Here is a 20,736-nt window from a genome sequence, read left to right on the forward strand (position 1 = left end):
AGGCAGAGGGAGAAGCAGGCTCCATGCAGGAAGCCCGATGTGGAACTAGATTCTGGGACTCCAGGATCACGCCCTGAGCCAAAGGCAAATAAATGCTCAACCACTGAGGTACCCAGGCGTCCCCCACCTATGTTCTCTATCTTAACTACTCTGCCATCTTTGCACAAAAACAGCCATAGTCTATAAATGAATGAGCATGGCAACATGAGTGAGGGACATTACAAGCATTTTATGACAAGGGGCCAGAGACTGAAATTCCTGTCAATGCATGAGATAATTAGTTCTTCCAAGTACAGAACTAGCCTATGTTGCATAGAACTTCAGAATGTCATATATATATATATATATATATATATATATATATATATGTTTATGAATTTAGAATCCAACTCCTTAGTATATATAAAAAAATTGCAGTTTTAATAAGTTTAATGAATGTAACTACCATATAAATTGAAGAAAACTTTAGCAAGAGTTCATCATTTCAGAAAATCATGTCATTGCCAGTAATGCTACTCCCTAATGGAATTTAGGTTGCTGATTAACATGTATCTGCCTTCATATCTGCAACACCTGCAGTGATTCCGCAGGTACAAATATCTAACTACTTCATTGTCTTCTACAGTCAATATCAAGCCTTTTCATTTTGAAACACAATTATTCTGTCATAATTTAGTTTTTAAATTTATTTTCTCATACTATCATAGCGTTGTTTCGATATTCTTAAATTTATCCATGCAAGTTGATTATATAATCTTTGCATTTCCATTTCAGGTTAATAAAGTAGGATTAAAAAATGTTTGTTTTTTTTTCTTTTTTAAAGAGTGGGGTTGAATATGATCATTAGTCTGGAAGATTTGCTAAGTCAAGAGGCACACAGGTATTTTCTCTTGACCAGTCTGTCTAAAATCAAATCTTTCAATCACCTGTCTCTGAAGAATAAACTTGTTATAAGCATTTGAGGAGTTGAGAAAAGGGGTGAGCAGTCTCCCTATTCAGTATGTAGACTTTCATTATGCCACCCCTCTTAACCCGCTCCATTTTCTGTACAGATTCTCAAGCTCTGCCTTCAGTAATTCTAGAACCTAGAATCTCCACTTCATTCCCTCTGAAAAGTAAATCTGCAATATTCTCACAGGGTAAGACAGTGTTTATCATGTGGCTATGCCACATAAGAGAAAAATGTGGGAAGTCTAACTACTTCTTTTGTAGACTTTCAACCAATCCTTTTGTTTCCAGATCCATCTCACATCCCACTTTCAGAGATATTCATTGCCTCAAATTTCTGAGACTTTCCAGGATTTTTTGCTGTAAAATGATTTTTTATTGATTCTTTCTATCCAATAGGCTTAAGTTGCAGCTGTCTAAAGTCTAATGAAAGTAAAACACATGTGTTCAATTTACTATATTAAACTGGAAGTTGCAGTTCTCTGCAAATACTTATATAGTCAAGAAATCTATCAATATTCTCTTTTTTTTTTAAGATTTTACTTTTAAGTAATCTCTACACCTAATGTGGGGCTCAAACCTATAACCCCATGATCAAGCATTGCACACTCTAGGGCAACCGTGTAGCTCAGTTGGTTAAGTGTCCAACTCTTGATTTTGGCTCAGGTCATGATCTCAAGGTCGTGGGACTGAGACCTGTGTCAGGCTCTGGGCTCAGCAGGGTTTCTCCTTGAGATTCTATCTCTCCATCTCCCTCTGCCCTTCCCTCCTGTGCACACTCTCTCTCCCTAAAATAAATAAATCTTAAAACGAACAAAGAGTTGACCAACCCAGCCAGGCACCCCTCAATATTTTCAGGTGTGATTTCCTTTTATATATTTTCATAGAATAAGTTGATAAATTTTATATAGCTTTAATTAAATTGAAAATAATCCATGAGGGACGCCTGGATGGCTCAGCAGTTGAGTGTCTGCCTTCGGTTCAGGTCCTGATCCTGGGGGATCCTTGAGTCCCGTATTAGGCTCCTTCTGGGAGCTTTCTCCTCCCTCTGCCTATGTCTCTGCCTCTGTGTGTGTGTCTCATGAATAAATAAATAAAATCTTAAAAAAAAAATCCATGAAAAATAAAATGCCAACACAATCAGAATTTAAAAAAAAACCTAGGTAAATTAACTAAAGAAAAAAATGGAAACGTATGGCTAATAAGTGATTAGCTATTCCTTTCTGCTATACCTGTTGCTCTTTCATGTTTAATCCAATTGAACAAATTGTTCCATGGAACCAACTGTTCATCTACATAGAGGAAGAAATAGCATCAATTTTGCCACTCTCCTCTAAGTACTGTGAAAGGGACAGGGGTCCATCTAGTTATCTCCAGAGCATAGTACAGTACTTAGCACATTACAGATGCTTGTTCGATCACTGTTGAATGAATGAATTTTGGAGTAAAGAGTACAATTTGGTGGAGCAAAAGAACTCATGAGGTTAGTCAACAGAATTACTTAAATTAGAATAGCCACTAAAGTAGACTGTTCAAAAAGTAGTTAAGTCTAAAATAGAAAATACAAGTAAAAAATTTTATTGCCATCTAATAAGCTACCCAAATATCACATAACGTACCAGTAAGTACTATATACCAAAGTATCCTAGTCATATTAGATGACTCACATTAATACCCGCTTGGCAAAGACATAAGCCACCTGTCCTTTATACTTCGATAGTAAAATAAACCAGTGATGGGGGAAGGTAATCATGCATATAAGATTTCAAAGGGAATATATTTCATAACACGTACTTCAGTCAGCATCTGCTCCAAGCATACGTATACTATATAGCATATGAAAAGTACAGTTTCTCCTATGTATCTTAGGGATTTTAAGGAGTCAAATAAATTAGATTGTCTTCCCATTTCATTTTCAGATAAGCATTATGTTGTAGGCCATAAACAAATTATTGCTGCTACTACTACTCTCAAAAAATTTTCATCTAGGATCAGTATACCTCTCTTCAGACCACCCTCTGCCTTGGAGAAGAAAGTAAGCCAAGTTGTTTGTTATGTTTCTGTATCGTTTCCATAGCAAAGGTCTGTGCCTGCTTAATTTAACTAAAGCTGGAGTGTTAAAGCCCGAAGGTCACTATAGGACAAACTAGAGTAGCTTCAATAAGAGGAATTCTATTATCAGTTCTGCTAAATTACTTGGGGGTAGGGAATCTGAATATATTAGAAACATGAGAACACATTATAGAGATACTAAAAACACAAAATTAAATTTCCATAAGTAAACTGCTTCAAACTGAAAATGTGCATGTAACAACATACAAACAATCATCACCTGGAAAAGGATCTTGGTGCATGAGGAAATACAATCTAAATATGAAAAATTTCTATAATCCCCATTTTTATTTTTTAAAGATTTATTTATTTATTTATTTCAGAGATAAAGAGAGAGTGCGCGCGCGTGCGCGAGCAAGCAGGGGGAGGAGCAGAAGGACGGGAAAAGTGAGAACCTCAACCAGATTCTGCTCTGAGCATGGAGACTAACTCAGGTCTTGATCCCACAAGCCTGAGATCATGACCCAAGCCAAAATCTAGAGTCAGATGCCAAATGAATGAGCTATCCAGGTGCCTCAACAATCCCCATTTTTAAAATTTCAGTAATTTTTGAGGTAACATTCAAAATGTCCATGCCTTGGGGCGCCTGGGTGACTCAGTCTGTTAAGCATCTGCCTTCAGCTCAGGTCATGATCTCTAGGTCCTGGGATTGGCCTGTGTCAGGCTCCCTGCTCAGTATAGGAAGTCAGCTTCTCCTTTCCCCTCTGCCCACCACCAATGCACACTCGCTCGCCTTTTTTTTTTTTTTCGCTCGCTCTCTTAATTTTTAAAATGCAAAATATCTATGCCTTAATAAAATGATCACAGTACAATAAGATGTACATGTAGCTTTTTTGCATTTGTTGTTTTTAAAAGATTTTATTTATTTGATGGAGAGAAAGAGAGCACAAGCGTAAGAGGCAGACGGAGAGGGAGAGAATCTCTCTTAAAAAAAAAAAAAAAAAAAGACAATGTAGTCATTAGCCACACTTCTACCCAGTCTTGAAATGCTGTTAATGCATCTAAAGAAGTGAATTTCTAATTTTGATTTTTTAAAGATTTTATTTATTTATTCATGAGAGACACAGAGAGAGAGAAGCAAAGACATAGGCAGTGGGAGAAGCAGGCTCCATGCAGGGGGCCCAATGTGGGACTCGAATCCGAACCCTGGGATCACGCCCTGAGCCAAAGGCAGACGCTCAACCACTGAGCCACCTAGGCATCCCTAATTTTGATTAATTTAAATTTAAATGCGGCTAGTGACTACTGGATTGGATAGTGCAGTTCTAAACTCTTCCCTCTGCTTAATATTTTTCCTTTCTTAATATCTACCTTTTTTCTGGCTAATGATTGTTTATTAATGAGCTATCAACATTCCTCAAATAAGTAATGCCATTTCAACCCATTCACCTATTTGCTTTCTTAAGGATATGAATTTCCTTCATCCTACTTTATCGTTATTATCTCATTTGCAAGCTTAACCAAACTGTAAACTTCATGGAAGAAGGAAACATATCTGATTTCCCCCCTCCCCCCTGCCAAATTCCCAGCTATAGCAGCAGACTGGCTTCAATCTATTAAATAGCTGCAGATCATATTAACGAATAAGATTATTTACTTAAGGGGCACCTGGGTGGTACACAGTCGGTTAAGCAACCAACTCTTGGTTTCAGCTCAGTAGTGACCTCAGGGTTGTGAGATTGAGCCCTGTGTCAGTGTCTGCATTCAGCACAGAGTCTGCTTAAGATTGTCTCCCTTTCCCTCTTCCCCCAACTCATGCACTCTCTCTTGCTCTTATTCTGCTACTTTTCATGAGGGTTCAGAGCAGTGATCAACGTTTACTGAGTATTAACTCTGTGTAAAGTACTATGGCCATAATAGGTCTAAGATTTTTTTTTTTTTTTTTTTTTTTTTAGGTCTAAGATTTTTACTAGGGATTATAAAGGCAGTAGAAACAGCACGTGACTTTAATTCAGGGTTTCTAAAAAGGCTTATCTGGAGAATTAAATGAGACAATATGAAAGTAGTTAATAAAATGAAAAGCACTATGAAATTATAACTTATCTGTAATACAAGAGGCAATATGGTACAACAGAAACCAGAACAGCAGAGTCAAAAGACCTAAGTTTAAGATCTCCATCAATTATATCACATGTAATCTTAAATCTCTGGCACAATGTACTTGCCTTGCCCTTTTCAAAGAACTTTTGTGAATATTAAATATAAACTACGAGAAAACATTTTATAAACTAAAAAGCACCACAAAAAAGTGAATTTTTCTGATTAGAAGCAGCACAAATAGGGATGCCTGGGTGGCTCAGTAGTTGAGGGTCTGCTTTGGCTCAGGGAGTAATCCTGGAGTCCTGGGATTGAGTTCCACATCAGGCTCCCTGCATGGAGCCTGTTCTCCCTCTGCTTCTGTCTCTGCCTCTCTCTCTCTCTGTGTCTCTCATGAATAAATAAAATAAAATAAAAATTGCAGTTGTACAAGATAAAAAGAGCTATAGAGATGGATGGTGGTCAAAGTTGTACATTATGAATATATTTAATACCACTAAACTGTAGGGAGCCCTGGGTGGCGCAGTGGTTTGGCGCCTGCCTTTGGCCCAGGGCGCGATCCTGGAGACCCGGGATCGAATCCCACATCGGGCTCCCGGTGCATGGAGCCTGCTTCTCCCTCTGCCTGTGTCTCTGCCTCTCTCTCTCTCTGTGACTATCATAAGTAAATAAAAAATTAAAAAAAATTAAAAAAAAATACCACTAAACTGTATATGTAAAAATAATTAAGATGGTAAATTTTATGTTATGTGTATTTTACCACAAAAATTTGGGGGGAAAAGGTATAAAAATTAGAAGAAGTAAAACTCATTATTCAAAGATGAGTTGACTATTTAGAAAACCCAAAAGAAGCTAAAATAAACTATTAGGTCAAGAAATATAAATCAACATAAAAAAGTAAACTGCATTTCTGTATTCTATAAACAAAAAATTAAATGGAATAAAAAATAATAGTGCAAAAAACAGTGAACACTGAAAATAACAAAAGATATAAAAAATGTCTACTTTGAAAACTACAAAACACTGCCAAGAGGAATTAATAATACCCAAATAAATGGAGGAATAGACCATTTTCATGGACTGGAGGCAATAATATTATTGAGAAGTCACTTAATGACTGAGCCACTCAGGCATCTCTAAACAAAGATTTTTGAACAGGATATAAAAGCACCACCCAGGAATCCCTGGGTGGTCTAGCGGTTGGTTGAGTGCCTGTCTTTGGCCCAGGGCATGATCCTGGAGTCCCAGGATCGAGTCCCATGTCAGGCTCCCTGCATGGAGCCTGCTTCTCCCTCTGCCTGTGTCTCTGCCTCTCTCTGTGTCTCTCATGAATAAATAAATAAAATCTTAAAAAAAAAAAAAAAAAAGCACCACCTAGCCACATGTCGGCACCTCAGTTGGTTAAGCACCTGCCTTCAGCTTGGGTCATGATCCTAGGGCCCTGGGAGTAAGCCCCATGTGGGGCTCCCTGCTCAGCAGGGAGCCTGCTTCTCCTGCTCTGCCTCCTCATGCCCCCCACCATTCATTTGTGCTTACTCTCACGTGTGCATGTGTACGCAGTCAAATAAAATGTTAAAAAATAAACAAAAGCACTATCCATAAAAAGAGACTAATAACTTGGACTTCATTAAAATTAAAAACTTCCACAATTAGAAAGTGGAAAAGGAAGCAAAAGATGAGAAGAAATTTTATTTGCAACACATTGTTCTGACAAAAAACTTACATGCAAAATATTAAAAACTCCTACAAATCAGTAGGAAAAAGAGACAATTTAAAAACTAGGCAAGAGACATGAACAGGCACTGGACAAAAGACGACAGTCAAATGTTTGACAAACATGAAAAGATGTTCAACATCACTAGCCATCAGGAAACCACAAATCAAAACCAGTATGATTCCTCTACAACACTACTGAAATGCTTAAAAAATACCAGGAACCAAAGTTTTGGTGTTGATGAGGATGTGAAGTAACTGAAACCTTCATATATGGCTGGTTAGGAGTAGAAATTGGTATAGGTACTTTGAAATACCAGCAATTCTACTCTTGGATATATAGCAAAAAAAGTGAATGCTTTTGTCTATCAAAATATAGGTGTAGTACATCTGAAACTAATGTAACACTGTATATTAACTATACTGGAATTAAAAGTAAAAAGATATGTAAAAAGAGAGAGAGAGAGAGAGAGAGAGAGAGAGAAAAGAACATACTATCTTTATTCAAAATAGTCCAAAAGTGATCACAAACCAAGTGTCTATGAACAGGGAGACAGATGAAGAAATCACAGCTAATTCATGCAATGGAATACTATACTGCAAAGAAAAAAGAAAAACTATCCCCCCAAAGTGGATGAATCTCACAGTCGTAATGTTGAATAAAAGAAGCCAGACAGAAAATAAAACATACTGTATGATTCTATACATATGAAATTCAAGAATAAAACGATGAATCTATGATGATAAGCGGTCAGAAGCATGATTACCTTTGGTTGGGAGATACAAATTAGGAAGGGTACAAGGGAGTCTTCTAGGTGCTTAAAATCTATAAGTTGGGGGATCCCTGGGTGGCGCAGCGGTTTGGCGCCTGCCTTTGGCCCGGGGCGCGATCCTGGAGACCCGGGATCGAATCCCACATCAGGCTCCCGGTGCATGGAGCCTGCTTCTTCCTCTGCCTGTGTCTCTGCCTCTCTCTCTCTCTGTGTGACTATCATAAATAAATAAAAATTAAAAAAAAAAAAAAAGAAAGCTGGGAACAGCAGATTAAAAAGCTCCCGGTGCATGGAGCCTGCTTCTCCCTCTGCCTGTGTCTCTGCCTCTCTCTCTCTCTCTGTGACTATAATAAATAAATAAAAATTAAAAAAAAATTTTAAAAAAAAATCTATAAGTTGGGGTGCCTAGGTGGCACAGTTGGTTGGGTATCCTATTTTTGGTTTCGGCTCAGGTCATGATCTCAAGAGTCATAGAATCAAGCCTTGTATCAGGCTCCAGGTTCAGCACAAGTCCTCTTAAGACTCTTTTGGTTCCATCTGCCCCTTCCCACACTAAAATAAATAATTAAATAAATCTTTTAAAAATATTCTGTATCTTAACCTTTGTGGTAGTTTTATGTGTGTACACATGTGCTAAAAATTCACTGTGCTGTACATGTTAAGACTTGTGTACTTTAGTGATGTATTCTTACACAGCAATAAAATGTTTAAAACAAAACAAAACAAAAACAGTACAAAGAGAGCAGAATCAGGGCTTTTTCTGAGAACCAAGCATGCCACTCTAATGTATGATGGGTCAGACCAGTGGAATGGCAAATCATGCCTTCCTTTCCTGAGTATTACAAAATTCTCAGAACAGCAGAGAAATCTACAAATAGTCTTCTTAGCTGCTGGGAAAGGGCTGCCTCTGTTAGTGGGAAAAATGAGGTCTCAGAAGTAGGCATACACAACTGAAGAGTGTACCATACAAGTGTGGTACAGTACACAGAATCAGGCACATTTTATTTTCAATTTGAGATGACCTCTTCTTATCGTGCAATGCTTGTTTTACTCTGATTATTAGAAAGAGAGAAAACTTTTGGATAAAAACAATGGAATGAAGTAGTATCACAATCATCTTCCCCCAATACCTAACAAAATTAAATATATGCGTGTGTGGTGGTAGCAGGGGCAGTATGAGAAATGCAAAACAGAAGATTAAGATTTTATTTGTGTGGTAGAACTGCTAACTAGTTCATACCTTTATCCACTAGGAAGAGTAATAACAAATAACATTACTAAGTAAATTAATGGAATAAAAGTAATAAATTGAGAAAATAAAATAAAATATTGATATAATGCTAACTAATTTACAGCAAAGTAAATCACAAGTGTAAGTAGTCAGCTCTGAAAAAAGTCAAGGAAAAACTTTCTCTCAAGAATAAAAGATACCACATTCTGCTCCAGGGCCTTTGGCAGAAGCAGAAAAGGTCAGGAGTGCTTACCATCTTCCAGGACTCTGTGCTGTACTAAGGGAACAAGTACAGCTCATGAAAATATGATACATACTAGAGTAATGGGAGTGGGCCATAATACATATGTGATACTGTTTACTCTCTTGAGCCAAACTCAACAAGGCCTATCTTAAGCTAATTCTGTACCTCTTCCACCCAATTTCCTCAGGCTATAGACCAAAGTTCTCAAACAAAATGGGGGATAAAAGGCATGACAATTAGGCAATTACAGTATACATTTTTTATTTTTATTTAATAAAAAAAAAGGAACAAACTATACAAGACATTTGAATAATTTAATAAAGTGAAGGGGTACCCGTGTGGCTCAGTCAGTTAAGTGTCCAACTCTTGATTTTGACTCAGGTCATGATCTCAGGGTTGTAAGATCCTATTTTTGGTGATCCTATTTGTGAGATTGGACATTGGGCTCTGAGGTGGGCATGGAGCCTGCCTAAGATTCTCTCTTCTTCTGCCCCTTTCCTTCTGCCCCTCCCACCTTAAAAAAAAAGTGAAAACAAAATCCAAAATCTCCCCCTCAATATAACACACACACACACACACACACACACACACACACACAAACAACTGAGAAACTAATTGCCAGTGAAAGTTCCACACTACAAAATTTAAGTTCAATAAATCATGAAATCAAATATAATGATAAAATATGAAATAAGTGGAAAATGTAGCTAAAGAAGCAAACTAAAGTACAAAACACAACTGGAGATCTAAAAACTAAATTAAGGGGCACCTGGGTGGCTCAGTCAGTTGAGTGCCTGTCTGCCTTTGGCTCAGGCCCTGATCCCCAGGTCCTGGGATCGAGCCCCATGTCAGGCTTTCTGCTCAGCAGAGAGCCTGTTTCTTCCTCACCCTCTGTCTGCCACTCCCCGTTTGTGCTCACTCACTCTCTGTCAAATAAATAAAATCTTTAAAATAAATATAATTAATTAATTAATTATTTTTAAAAAGCTAGATTAGAAACCGTGAGTGACAAATATATCAAAAACATCAGTGCAAACATCAGGGCAGGGCATTAAAAAAAAAATCACAATAAATGATAAGAAAAGACATTGAAGGAATCAAAGAAGAGAACACAAAGACATGGGAGATAAAAACAAGTAAACATCTGAATAGTAATTGGAGTCCCCAAAGTAAAGGACAAAACAAATGAAAAAGAAATGTATACAGATACATAATATAAAAAGGTTTTCTTGCATGAAGGAAGAAAAGAATCTCAGATTGAAAAAAGCATTACAGGTACCAGGAACAGACTGATAAAGAACCATCAATATCCAGACATACTCTAGTTAAGTCAGTAATTTCAAGTATACTGATATAATTCTTCGAGGAAGAAGTTACAAAAAAAAAAAAAAAAAAAAGGTAAGTCACTAACAAGGAAAATATAAAGCACTGATGATACTCAAAGTGTTAATCTCCCCTTAAGCAGAGAACTAGTTTATTTTGGGGGGAGTTGTGGGGTTTCTTAATTTTTAGTAATCTCTACACCCATGGGGGCTTGAACTCATGACCACAAGACTAAGAGTCACATGTTCTACTGAGCTAGGGAAGAGCTCCAACAAAGAATCAGCTTTTACTTTTTGTTATTTTCAAAAATATTTATTTTATTTATCTTTAAATATTTTATTTATTCATGAGACACACAGAGAGAGAGGCAAAGACATAGGCAGAGGGAGAGGCAGGCTCCCTGTGGGGAGCTGCGTGGGGGACTCGATCCCAGGAACCTGGTATCACAACCTGAGCCCAAGGCAGATGCTCAACCACTGAGCCACCAGGCACCCCTAAAATATTTATTTTAGAGAAAAAAACAGAGAAAAGAGAGAGAGTATATGAGTAGGGGGAAGAGCAAAGGGACAAGGACAAGTAGATTCTATACTCAGCACAGAGTCCAATACAGGACTTGATCCCACCATCCACAAACAGAAACACTTAAGAGTAAAGTAAGTAAAAATTAGTAGTGATCATTGAATTCAACTAGATATAGGACTAAAGCTAAACAATGGGGGTGGTAAGGTACAAGGGTGGGGAGATGGCGGTACATCAGTAGGGAAAAATAAGCAACAAAATTTAAACAGCAGAAGGGATAGCAAAAGGAGTTTTAAAAAAACATCTCATTTTAAAGAAGGGTGTCAATTCAAACCATCTAAATCTTTTAAACAATGATTAATTTCTCAATTATTTAGTATCTCTGACTTTAGATCTTCTTAGGACTCCTGAAAGTGAAGAACAGTATCTAAGATTCAGTAGCTCTTAGTTTTACTTGTTTCATTTTTTAAAATGTTTTATTCAAATAAAATTAAAGTTAATATTCAACTATTATGATTCAAAACTTACATATTAAATATATTTCACACACTCAACTATCACAATTTTATGATTTCACGTTAGTTTTATTTTCTGCTAATAAACTCAGATAAACAATATTTTATTTTATTATTTTTTTTTTTAAGATTTTTTCTATTTATTCATGAGAAACACAGAGAGAGAGAGGCAGAGACACGGCAGAGGGAGAAGCAGGCTCCATGCAGGGAGCCCGATGTGGGACTTGATCCCGGGTTGCCAGGATTAGGCCCTGGGGTGAAGGCAGCACTAAACCACTGAGCCACCTGAGCTGTCCGATAAACAATATTTTAATCACAAAGATGCTCAATATAATCTTATCCTTAAAAACTTCATTCTATTTTCTAGTCATCCACTCAGTCTTTCACTAAATATACACAGAGAATTATTTGGAATATTAATCAAATATTAACTGCTTATTTCTGAGGGGTTTAGATTTGGGGTAATTTATTGCTTTATTCTCTCTACTTTTTGGCATTATTTAGATTTTAAATGAGTATGTATTATAAAACGGTTGTGTTTTGTGTTGTTTTAATGAGAAAAAGAACTGTTTGACCACTATAATCTTGACCCAGAGTTCCATAGCTGGAGAGTCAGTCCACAATCAAAAGACTGGTTTTTGGGGCAGCCTGGGTGGCTCAGCGGTTTAGCGCTGCCTTCAGCCCAGGGCCTGATCCGGGGGACCCGGGATCAAATCCCACATCAGGCTCCCTGAATGGAGCCAGCTTCTCCTTCTGCCTGTGTCTCTCATGAATAAGTAAATAAATCTTAAAAAAAAAAAAAAAAGACTGGTTTTCAGCATAGCAAATAACAACAACAAAAACAACAAAAAACCTTCAATGCAGATAGAAGTGCTGCCATCAAGAACACAAAACCTCAACAGAGGTTTTTGCAAGCTTTGAACTTTCTCTTTTTGGGCACAGTAGTACCTAAATGAACAGACTTTATCATCAACAGATGTAGGACGTCTCCAAAAGCCAACTCATATCCCAACTCATACCTTTACAACAGGATGTCCCCCAGTAGATGCTTTAACTGCTCCTCGGCTACCTTCAGTTTCATAATGGGCTCGATGATGAGTTTTAGGTTGCACTTCTATTTTCAGTTCACATTGTCCAAAATGAGTTGGTAAAGGCCAGTCTAGTGGAGGTAATGAAGATGTGCTATAAACAAAACACACACACAAAAGACATTTCATCATACTATTATTGCCAAGCAATGATTCAAATCACTTCTTTGCCAGAGACCAACATTTTCTTCCTGTGATCTCTGAAGCTGAATATTGTAAAATAAAACTTCAGTTAGTAAGTTATAACATTGGATTTGACAGGTACATAAGAAATAATTCTTTAATCTGAAGAATAAAACCAATTTCATTTACTTTTTTGTTTCCTTTATTTTTTTTAAAAAGGACAAAATCTGGGATGCCTGGGTGGCTCAGCAGTTCAGCGTCTGCCTTTGGCTCAGGCCATGACCCTAGGGTCCCCGGATGGAGTCCCGCATCGGACTCCCTGCGTGGAGCCTGCTTCTCCCTCTGCCTGTGTCTCTGCCTCTTTCTCTCTCTTTCTCTGTGTCTCTCATGAATAAACAAATAAAATCTTTTAAATAAATAAAAGGACATATTCTAACATTCTGTAAAACTATAATTGGTTCTGGGATCCCTGGGTGGCGCAGCGGTTTGGCGCCTGCCTTTGGCCCGGGGCGCGATCCTGGAGACCCAGGATCGAATCCCACATCAGGCTCCCGGTGCATGGAGCCTGCTTCTTCCTCCGCCTGCGTCTCTGCCTCTCTCTCTCTCTGTGACTATCATAAATAAATAAAAGTTAAAAAAAAAAAAAACCCACAATTTAAAAAAAAAAAAAAACTATAATTGGTTCTCAACTACGTATAAATAATTATAAAAAGAATCAAAAGAATAATGTCATTTTTTTAAAGATTTTATTTATTTGGACGGCCCAAAATAAAATCTTTAAATAAATAAATAAAATCTTAAAAAAAAGAAATTTATAAAAAAAAAGGATTTTATTTATTTATTCATGAGAGACAGAGAGAGAGAGGCAGAGACACAGGCAGAGGGAGAAGCAGGCTCCATGCCAGGAGCCCGATGTGGGACTCAATTCTGGGATTCCAGGATCATGACCTGAGCTGAAGGCAGGCACTTAACTGCTGAGCCACCCAGGTGTCCCGAATAATGTCATTTTTAAGGCAAAGATATCAACCTGCATGAACATATACCAGTGTCTCTCTAAGGAACCAAACAAACATCCCTGCATTTCCCAGTACAAATGTCTCCCTCCCTGGTATGTAGCTATAGCAGTTAATCTATTGTACATGTTGCTTCCCTGTTTCCTCCCTATTGCTTTTTTCCCTGTCTCTGTGAAATACTGCTTAAGTCAAAGGTATACTGCAATTTGAGGCACAAATTTAATTCCACTACATACTAAGCTGAAAATTATAAGGCCTATCAATGCAGCACTCTAAATGTCTATTTCAGAGAAAACATCAGTTGATCAGTAAGATAATTTAAACAGCTTAAAGGGACACAGATTCATTCAGGTATTAATATTGAAAATGTGGAATTTAAAAAAGAAATAACTTGGGACGCCTGGGTGGCTCAGTGATTTAGCGTCGGACTTCCTGCATGGAGCCTGCTTCTCCCTCTGCCTCTCTCTCTGTGTCTCTCATGATTAAATAAAAATCTTAAAAAAAAAAAAAAAAAAAAAGTAACGTATGTCTACAGGTCTAATATCAAAAGACCTAAGGCTACAATGATTTATATTAAAAATGTCTTCTTGAGATGCCTGGGTGGCTCAGCAGTTGAGTACCTGCCTTTGACTTAGGGCATGATCCCAGAGTTCCGGGATCAAGTGCCACCTCAGGCTTCCTGTAGGGAGCCTGCTTCTCCCTCTGCCTATGTCTCTGCCTCTCTCTCTCTCTCTCTGTGTGTGTGTCTCTCATGAAAAAAATAAAAACTTAAAAAAAAAAATCTTCTTAGTGACTGGGGAAATTGGTCTTTTAAGGTCTCCTCCATCTCTGAAATGCTATCATTCTTAGTGTAAATTTCTAAATTACCTCATCACTTCTTTGAATGTCCTCAGCCTAGCTTTACTAACTACTGTGAACCTCACAGGTATTAATTTTTATTAGTCTGAAACAACTCAATTTCAACTCTCAGCTAGTTTCTACACTTGTTTCCCAGACTAAAGCAAACCCCAGAAAGATTAAGACAATTTTCAGAAGCAGTGTGATAGGCTCAAAGGCACCTTCAATACCATAATTCCACATTGTATCTTCCTAAATACCAATGAAAAGGCTTAAAAAAAAAATGAAATAAACTCAACTCCACCATGTGTCACTTTAATACATAATAAAAGCCGTCTTTTCTAATCAATTAGACTAGATTGATTCTATAAAATCGAATTGTGGGGAAGTGATCAGTCATTTGGAAAATAAAGTTGTTACACTGTTCTCTACTCCAGTCCTCAGCTAGACTCCAAATAAATATATAAAACATTATATACACAGATCATAAAACTAGTATGTACATTAAATTTACTAGAAATTTGCAAGTTACATTTTTGTTTATTTTTAATTAGTTTAGATTGGGGTAAGGTTTTCAAATATAATACAAAATCCAAAAGCCACAGAGCAGACAACAAATTTGAATATGTAAAATGTTAAAATTCCTCTACACTAATAAAAAAGTCAAATTTATAAAGCCAAAATATAGATAAAAAGCAAATTATGAAAAAAAAAACTTGCCACAGTATACAAATTTCATTTGTACAATAAACTCTTAAAAATATAAAAAGCCTGGGGGATCCCTGGGTGGTGCAGCGGTTTGGCGCCTGCCTTTGGCCCAGGGCGCGATCCTGGAGACCCGGGATCCAATCCCACGTCGGGCTCCCGGTGCATGGAGCCTGCTTCTCCCTCTGCCTGTGTCTCTGGCTCTGTCTCTGCCTGTGTCTTTGGCTCTGTCTCTCCTTCTCTCTCTCAAGAATAAATAAATAAAATCTTTAAAAAAAAAGTATTTTTAAAAAAATATATATAAAAAGCCTGTTCGCAATTAATTTTATTAGTAATTTAACCCATACTATAATCAATCTTTTACAAGAAGCTTTTTTAGGTAGGAAAATTCTTTCTAGGGATTCTTAAATGTAACTTATTATTATCTACAACTCATTATCCATATGTTTTTAAAATGCTAAATCCAGGGAAGCCTGGGTGGCTCAGTGGTTGAGCAAATGCAGGGTGTGACCCTGGAGTTCCAGGATCGAGTCCCACATCGGGCGCCCTGCATGGAGCCTGCTTCTCCCTCTGTGTCTCTCATGAATAAATAAATAAACAAACAAACAAACAAATAATAAATAAATAAATAAATAAATAAATAAATAAATAAATAAAATCTTTAAAAAAAAAAAAATGCTAAGCCCAGTCTATCCAAGGCCCTTTTAAGAATCAAAGGAAAATACATGTTTACTTTAATTGATTTATCCAGAAGACACTGGGGAAAAAGGAGGGGAAGGGAACGGTCAAACCATTCCATATAGATAATGTAGTCACATGCCGCCAATAACCCATAAGCATGAAAAATGACCAGCAGACATTTCCATCAACTCACCGAAATATTGGGGTGTGGCCAGGCTTTGGTTTGCTCCAGGTAAAAGGTGAAGGAACTGAAAGAAATTGGTCACCAGATGAATCTTTCTTTAAAGGATATTGAGATCCAAGGCCATCATCTATTGAAGTCTCCCGGGATGGTGATAAATTCCCTTGGTCATCTGAACAGAATTCTAATTTTCCTGGTAGTACAGCAGCTTGGTCTTCAGAAGTCTTCCTTGTTTTCAGAGGGATATCAGTCTCTACACAGCACTGAAATGGAAAAAGTGCAGGGCCAAGGCCTGATCCACCCTGGACAGAAGCATTAAGCCAGGTATCTTCTGTGACACTTCCCCTGGGGGAGTGACCAGGAGAAGGAACAGGTGAGTGATGGGGTGAAAGGGACCCAGCATAACAAACCTCAGCGCTGGAGTGCCTTCGTTTCCCACAGGGGGAAGTAGGCCTTGATGATGGCCCTGAGGCTGGCCTGGGGCTCAGCCAATTCTCATCAGTGACACTAGATCTAGGAGAGTGGCAAGGAGATTGTCTGGGTGACAAGGAGTGTCCAAGTCCATACTGTTGATGCCAGGACTCTTCTCCAGGGCAGCCTCCTGGCGAGCCACCAGGAGAAGTCAGAGGGGATCCGAGAGTAAATCGGGCGGCAGCTTCATTCAACTCTGAATCCACATCATCATAAATGTGTGAAAGAGATTCACAAGAAGATGCATCTGAGAACCAGCTCCTAGAAGATATGCTGCTGGCAGGACTAGGACTAAGGGAAGACTCCCGGTAGGATGGCTCAAGAGGAAGATAGAGATGATCTCTAGAAGGCCTTTCCAAATACTCCCTTTCTGGGTCATTTATGTGTAGGTCATCTTCATGAGCATCTATTTCTTGATGACAGTTAGGAGAGATGGATGTAATTTGAATACTTGGGCACTCAAAAGGTTTGGGACCACCTAATGGGCTGTATTTAGATTCAGGAATCTCACAAGTTCCTTCATAGTTTTTGTGACCCTGCAGCTGAAACGATGATGACAAAACAGAAGAGTGAGACGGTAATCCATGATGTGGTAAGCAAAGTGGTGAGTTTAAGGTAGATGGAGGTGGATCTACATTAAAGATGTAAATGGATGCACAATCATCTGGCTCAAGATCTATGGAGGGAAAGAAAAAAAAGAAAAGAAAAAAAAATCAACAAAACAAGAAATTAGAAAATTTAGATGTATAAATTATTAGATGAGAAAGTAAATAATAATCTTGAGAGAAAAAAGGACATAAAATGTATATCATTAGCTCCACTAAAGAGTGGTTGCGTGTTTTGTTTATATTCAAATCACTTCTCTGCCTACACCAACAGTGTGGGTTAAAAAAAAAAAAAAAAGTTTTTTTTAAGTAATGTCTATACCCAACATGGGGCTTGAACTCACAACCCTGAGTTGCATGCTCTACTGACTGAGCCAGCCAGGCACCTCAACGTGTGTTTTCTAAAAAGTGTATCTAATTATTTCTTCAAGTATACATAATTATTACATATTTATATTTGTAACTATATATGTAATTTTCTCATTTCCACATTTTCTAAAATGAAAATCAGAAAACATCTGAAAATAAATGCTTCTATAAAAGAATCATATCCACAATTCTAAAAAACATTTATAGAATTATAAAATGATATAATCCTATAAATTAATCCTCATCTGGGGTCTGCAAGTTAAAACAGAATAAAGGATAGAAGAGAATCTGAAACATTTTTAGTTATAAGCATACATACTAAGTTTATTAATGAAAACGATTATAGACTCAACTCAGGAGACCTAGACTCTAGTCCACCTCTGCCATTCATTAAAGGATTTTTTTTAGGGAGAGAGCTTGTGTGCACATGACTGGGGATGGGGGCAGGGAAGGGGGTGAGGGAGAGAGGGAGAGGGAGAATCTTAAGCCCCCGCCCGAGCACAGAACCTGCAGGGCTTGATCCCAGGACCCTAAGATCAAAACCTAAGTCAAAGTCAGATGCTCAACCAACTGAGCCACCCAGGTACTCCAAGAAATTTGTATGATTAACAGTAGCTGCTTCTTCCCTCAACATCATACTATCAAGAATTCATATCTTTGGACACAGCAGTCCAGGTTACAAGAGCCACATGACCCCACTGGATCCTTTACCTCAACCAGAAAAAAACTCATTAGAGCTTTTAACCTATGATTAACTGTTAAGGTAAACCTTTTAGGGGCAGAGCTTTTAAAATGCAACCCTTGCTGGATGGAATATCTGACACTTGTTTGTCCTGCCAAATGACTTGAGCGCAACTGCAGCAATAAGGGTATTTTGCAACTTCACTTTTAGAATGGAGTGATTATTACCCTTTGCACAGAAAAAGAAGTTCAAAGCATTAGCACGAGGTGCTGGTTAACACCTTCACTTTCTTCAAAGAGATCATCATTGGGAAACCAAAGACAAAACTGTTCATAGGTAGAACAGAGAAAAGCACAAACCTTTAGCCTCTTCTCAAAAGTACTCAAGGAGATCACATTATTTCATTACATTAGTAACCTTGGAAAATAACATATCTTCAGACTCCTAGTGCTGCTGCCATTAACCAGCATCCATAATTTCACTATCTCCTTAAGTCCTAGATTTTGAAACTTCAAAGATGCTCTGTGGTTAGTGAACACATTCAGTAAAGTTTTTACATGTATTAAAACAACCTCCTCCCCCCATGTTTAAACCCTGGCTCTGGGATCCCTGGGTGGTGCAGCGGTTTGGCGCCTGCCTTTGGCCCAGGGCGCGATCCTGGAGACCCGGGATCGGGTCCCACATCGGGCTGCCGGTGCATGAAGCCTGCTTCTTCCTCTGCCTGTGTCTCTGCCTCTCTCTCTCTCTCTCTCTCTCTCTGTGTGTGTGTGTGTGACTACCATAAATAAATAAAAAATAAAAAATAATAAATAATAAAAAAAACCCTGGCTCTGTGTAGCGGTGCAAACAGACAAGTTATTTAACCGGCTTGAACCTGTTATCTGAGGCAGTTTTTTTTTTTCTATAAAACTGTCAGAAGGTGACCAAAGTATTAACTGAAATACACAGGACCATTCTAAAGTAAGCAACCTAATATTATGACTAATATTCAGCAAGAACTCATTACATGTTAATTACCCGGTCTTTCCATTTAAAAATTTTAAGGTGGATATGTCATATTATACTTTTTTTTTTTTTTTTTTTTTTTTACTCTTAAGTATTTATAAACTGAAACAGCTTTTTAAAAAGTACACCCCTGGGACACCTGGGTGGCTCGGTGGTTTAGTTTAGCGTCTGCCTTCGGCCCAGGGTGTGATCCTGGAGTCCCAGGATTGAGTTCCGCATTGGGCTCCCTGCGTGGAGCCTGCTTCTCCTTCTGCTTATGTCTCTGTCTCTCTCTCTCTCTCTCAATCTGTGTCTCTCATGAATAAATAAAATCTTAAAAAAAATAAAAAATAAAAAATAAAATAAAATAAAATAAAATAAAATAAAATAAAATAAAATAAAATAAAATAAAAAAAGTACACCCCTCGTGTCACTTACTGAATCAAGTAGGAAGGTCAGAGATCCAAAGAAGAATACCTGTACTTAACAGTGACAGAAGCTGGAGAAAAAAGCTTTTAAAAATAAACACCTTGTGGGGGTGCCTGGGTGGCTCAGTCAGTTAAGTTTCATCCTTCGGCTCAGGTCACAATCTCATGGCATTCTCTCTCTCTCTCTCAAATACATAAAATCTTAAGAAAAATAACGAACTTGTGGTAAGCACAGCATAACGTACAGAGATACTGAATCACTATGTTATACACCTGAAATTAATTTAACATTGTGTCAACTATACTCAAATAAAAATTAATTGAAAAACAAAAAGAAGAGGTTTGGGGAAAATGGTGAGTCACTTCTAATGGGTATTGGGTTTCTTTCTGGAGTGATGAAAATGTTCTAATATTGACTGTAGTGATGGTTACTCTACTCTGTAAATATACTAAAAACCAATGAATGGTATGCTTTAAATGGGTGAATTGTATGGCATATGAATTATGTCCCAATAAAGTAGTTATGAAAATATAAAAAGAAAACAATATTACCTATATTTTATCACAAATGTTTAAAAGTTAAAAACATTTGTTTCTTATCTACGAAAATCATAAACAAATGTTATCACCTAACACTTAACTAATGTTTAACATTTTCACATATGTCTTGGTCTACAGTAGTATATTTTCCAAATAGCTGTGGATCATAATATTTTGGAGTTTTTTCCTAACCTTTTATTGAAGTACAAGATACATCATAAAAGCGCAGACATTATTTAAAATTTTTTTTAAAGATTTTATTTATTTATTCATGAGAGACACAGAGAGAGGGGGGCAGAGACAGGCAGAGGGAGAAGCAGGCTCCATGCAGGGAGCCTGATGTGGGACTCAATCCCAGGACTCCAGGATCACACCCTGGGCTGAAGGCAGACCCTCAACTGCTGAGCCACCCAGGGATCCCAAAAGCAGACATTATATACAGCTTGATAAACTGTCACAAATAGACATATTCTGTAATGGTATCCTTAAAAAAAAAGAAAAAGATTTTATTTGTTTATTTATTTGAGAGACAGAGAGAGAGAGAGAATGGGTAGAGGGGCAAAAGGAGTGAGAAGCAACTCCCTGCTCAGCAGGGAGTCCAAAACAGGGCTCAA

The 20,736-nt window shown here is 37.6% G+C and overlaps 1 protein-coding gene across 2 annotated transcripts in view; it reads right to left on the bottom strand.

Annotated features, from left to right (window-relative positions):
- Nucleotides 1–20,736, bottom strand: part of NFATC3 (nuclear factor of activated T cells 3) — a 137,720-nt gene that overhangs the window by 71,712 nt on the left and 45,272 nt on the right. For both annotated transcript variants that reach the window (XM_026011549.2, XM_026011550.2), the window contains exons 2-3: nucleotides 16,056–17,190; nucleotides 12,435–12,597 (exon numbers count right to left, since the gene is read on the bottom strand). In XM_026011549.2, coding sequence (XP_025867334.1) covers nucleotides 12,435–12,597; nucleotides 16,056–17,190 — 1,298 coding nt within the window. The remainder of the gene's footprint in view (nucleotides 1–12,434; nucleotides 12,598–16,055; nucleotides 17,191–20,736) is intronic.

Source organism: Vulpes vulpes, chromosome 12 (genome assembly GCF_048418805.1).
Source record: "Vulpes vulpes isolate BD-2025 chromosome 12, VulVul3, whole genome shotgun sequence".
Taxonomy (NCBI): Eukaryota; Metazoa; Chordata; class Mammalia; order Carnivora; family Canidae; genus Vulpes; species Vulpes vulpes.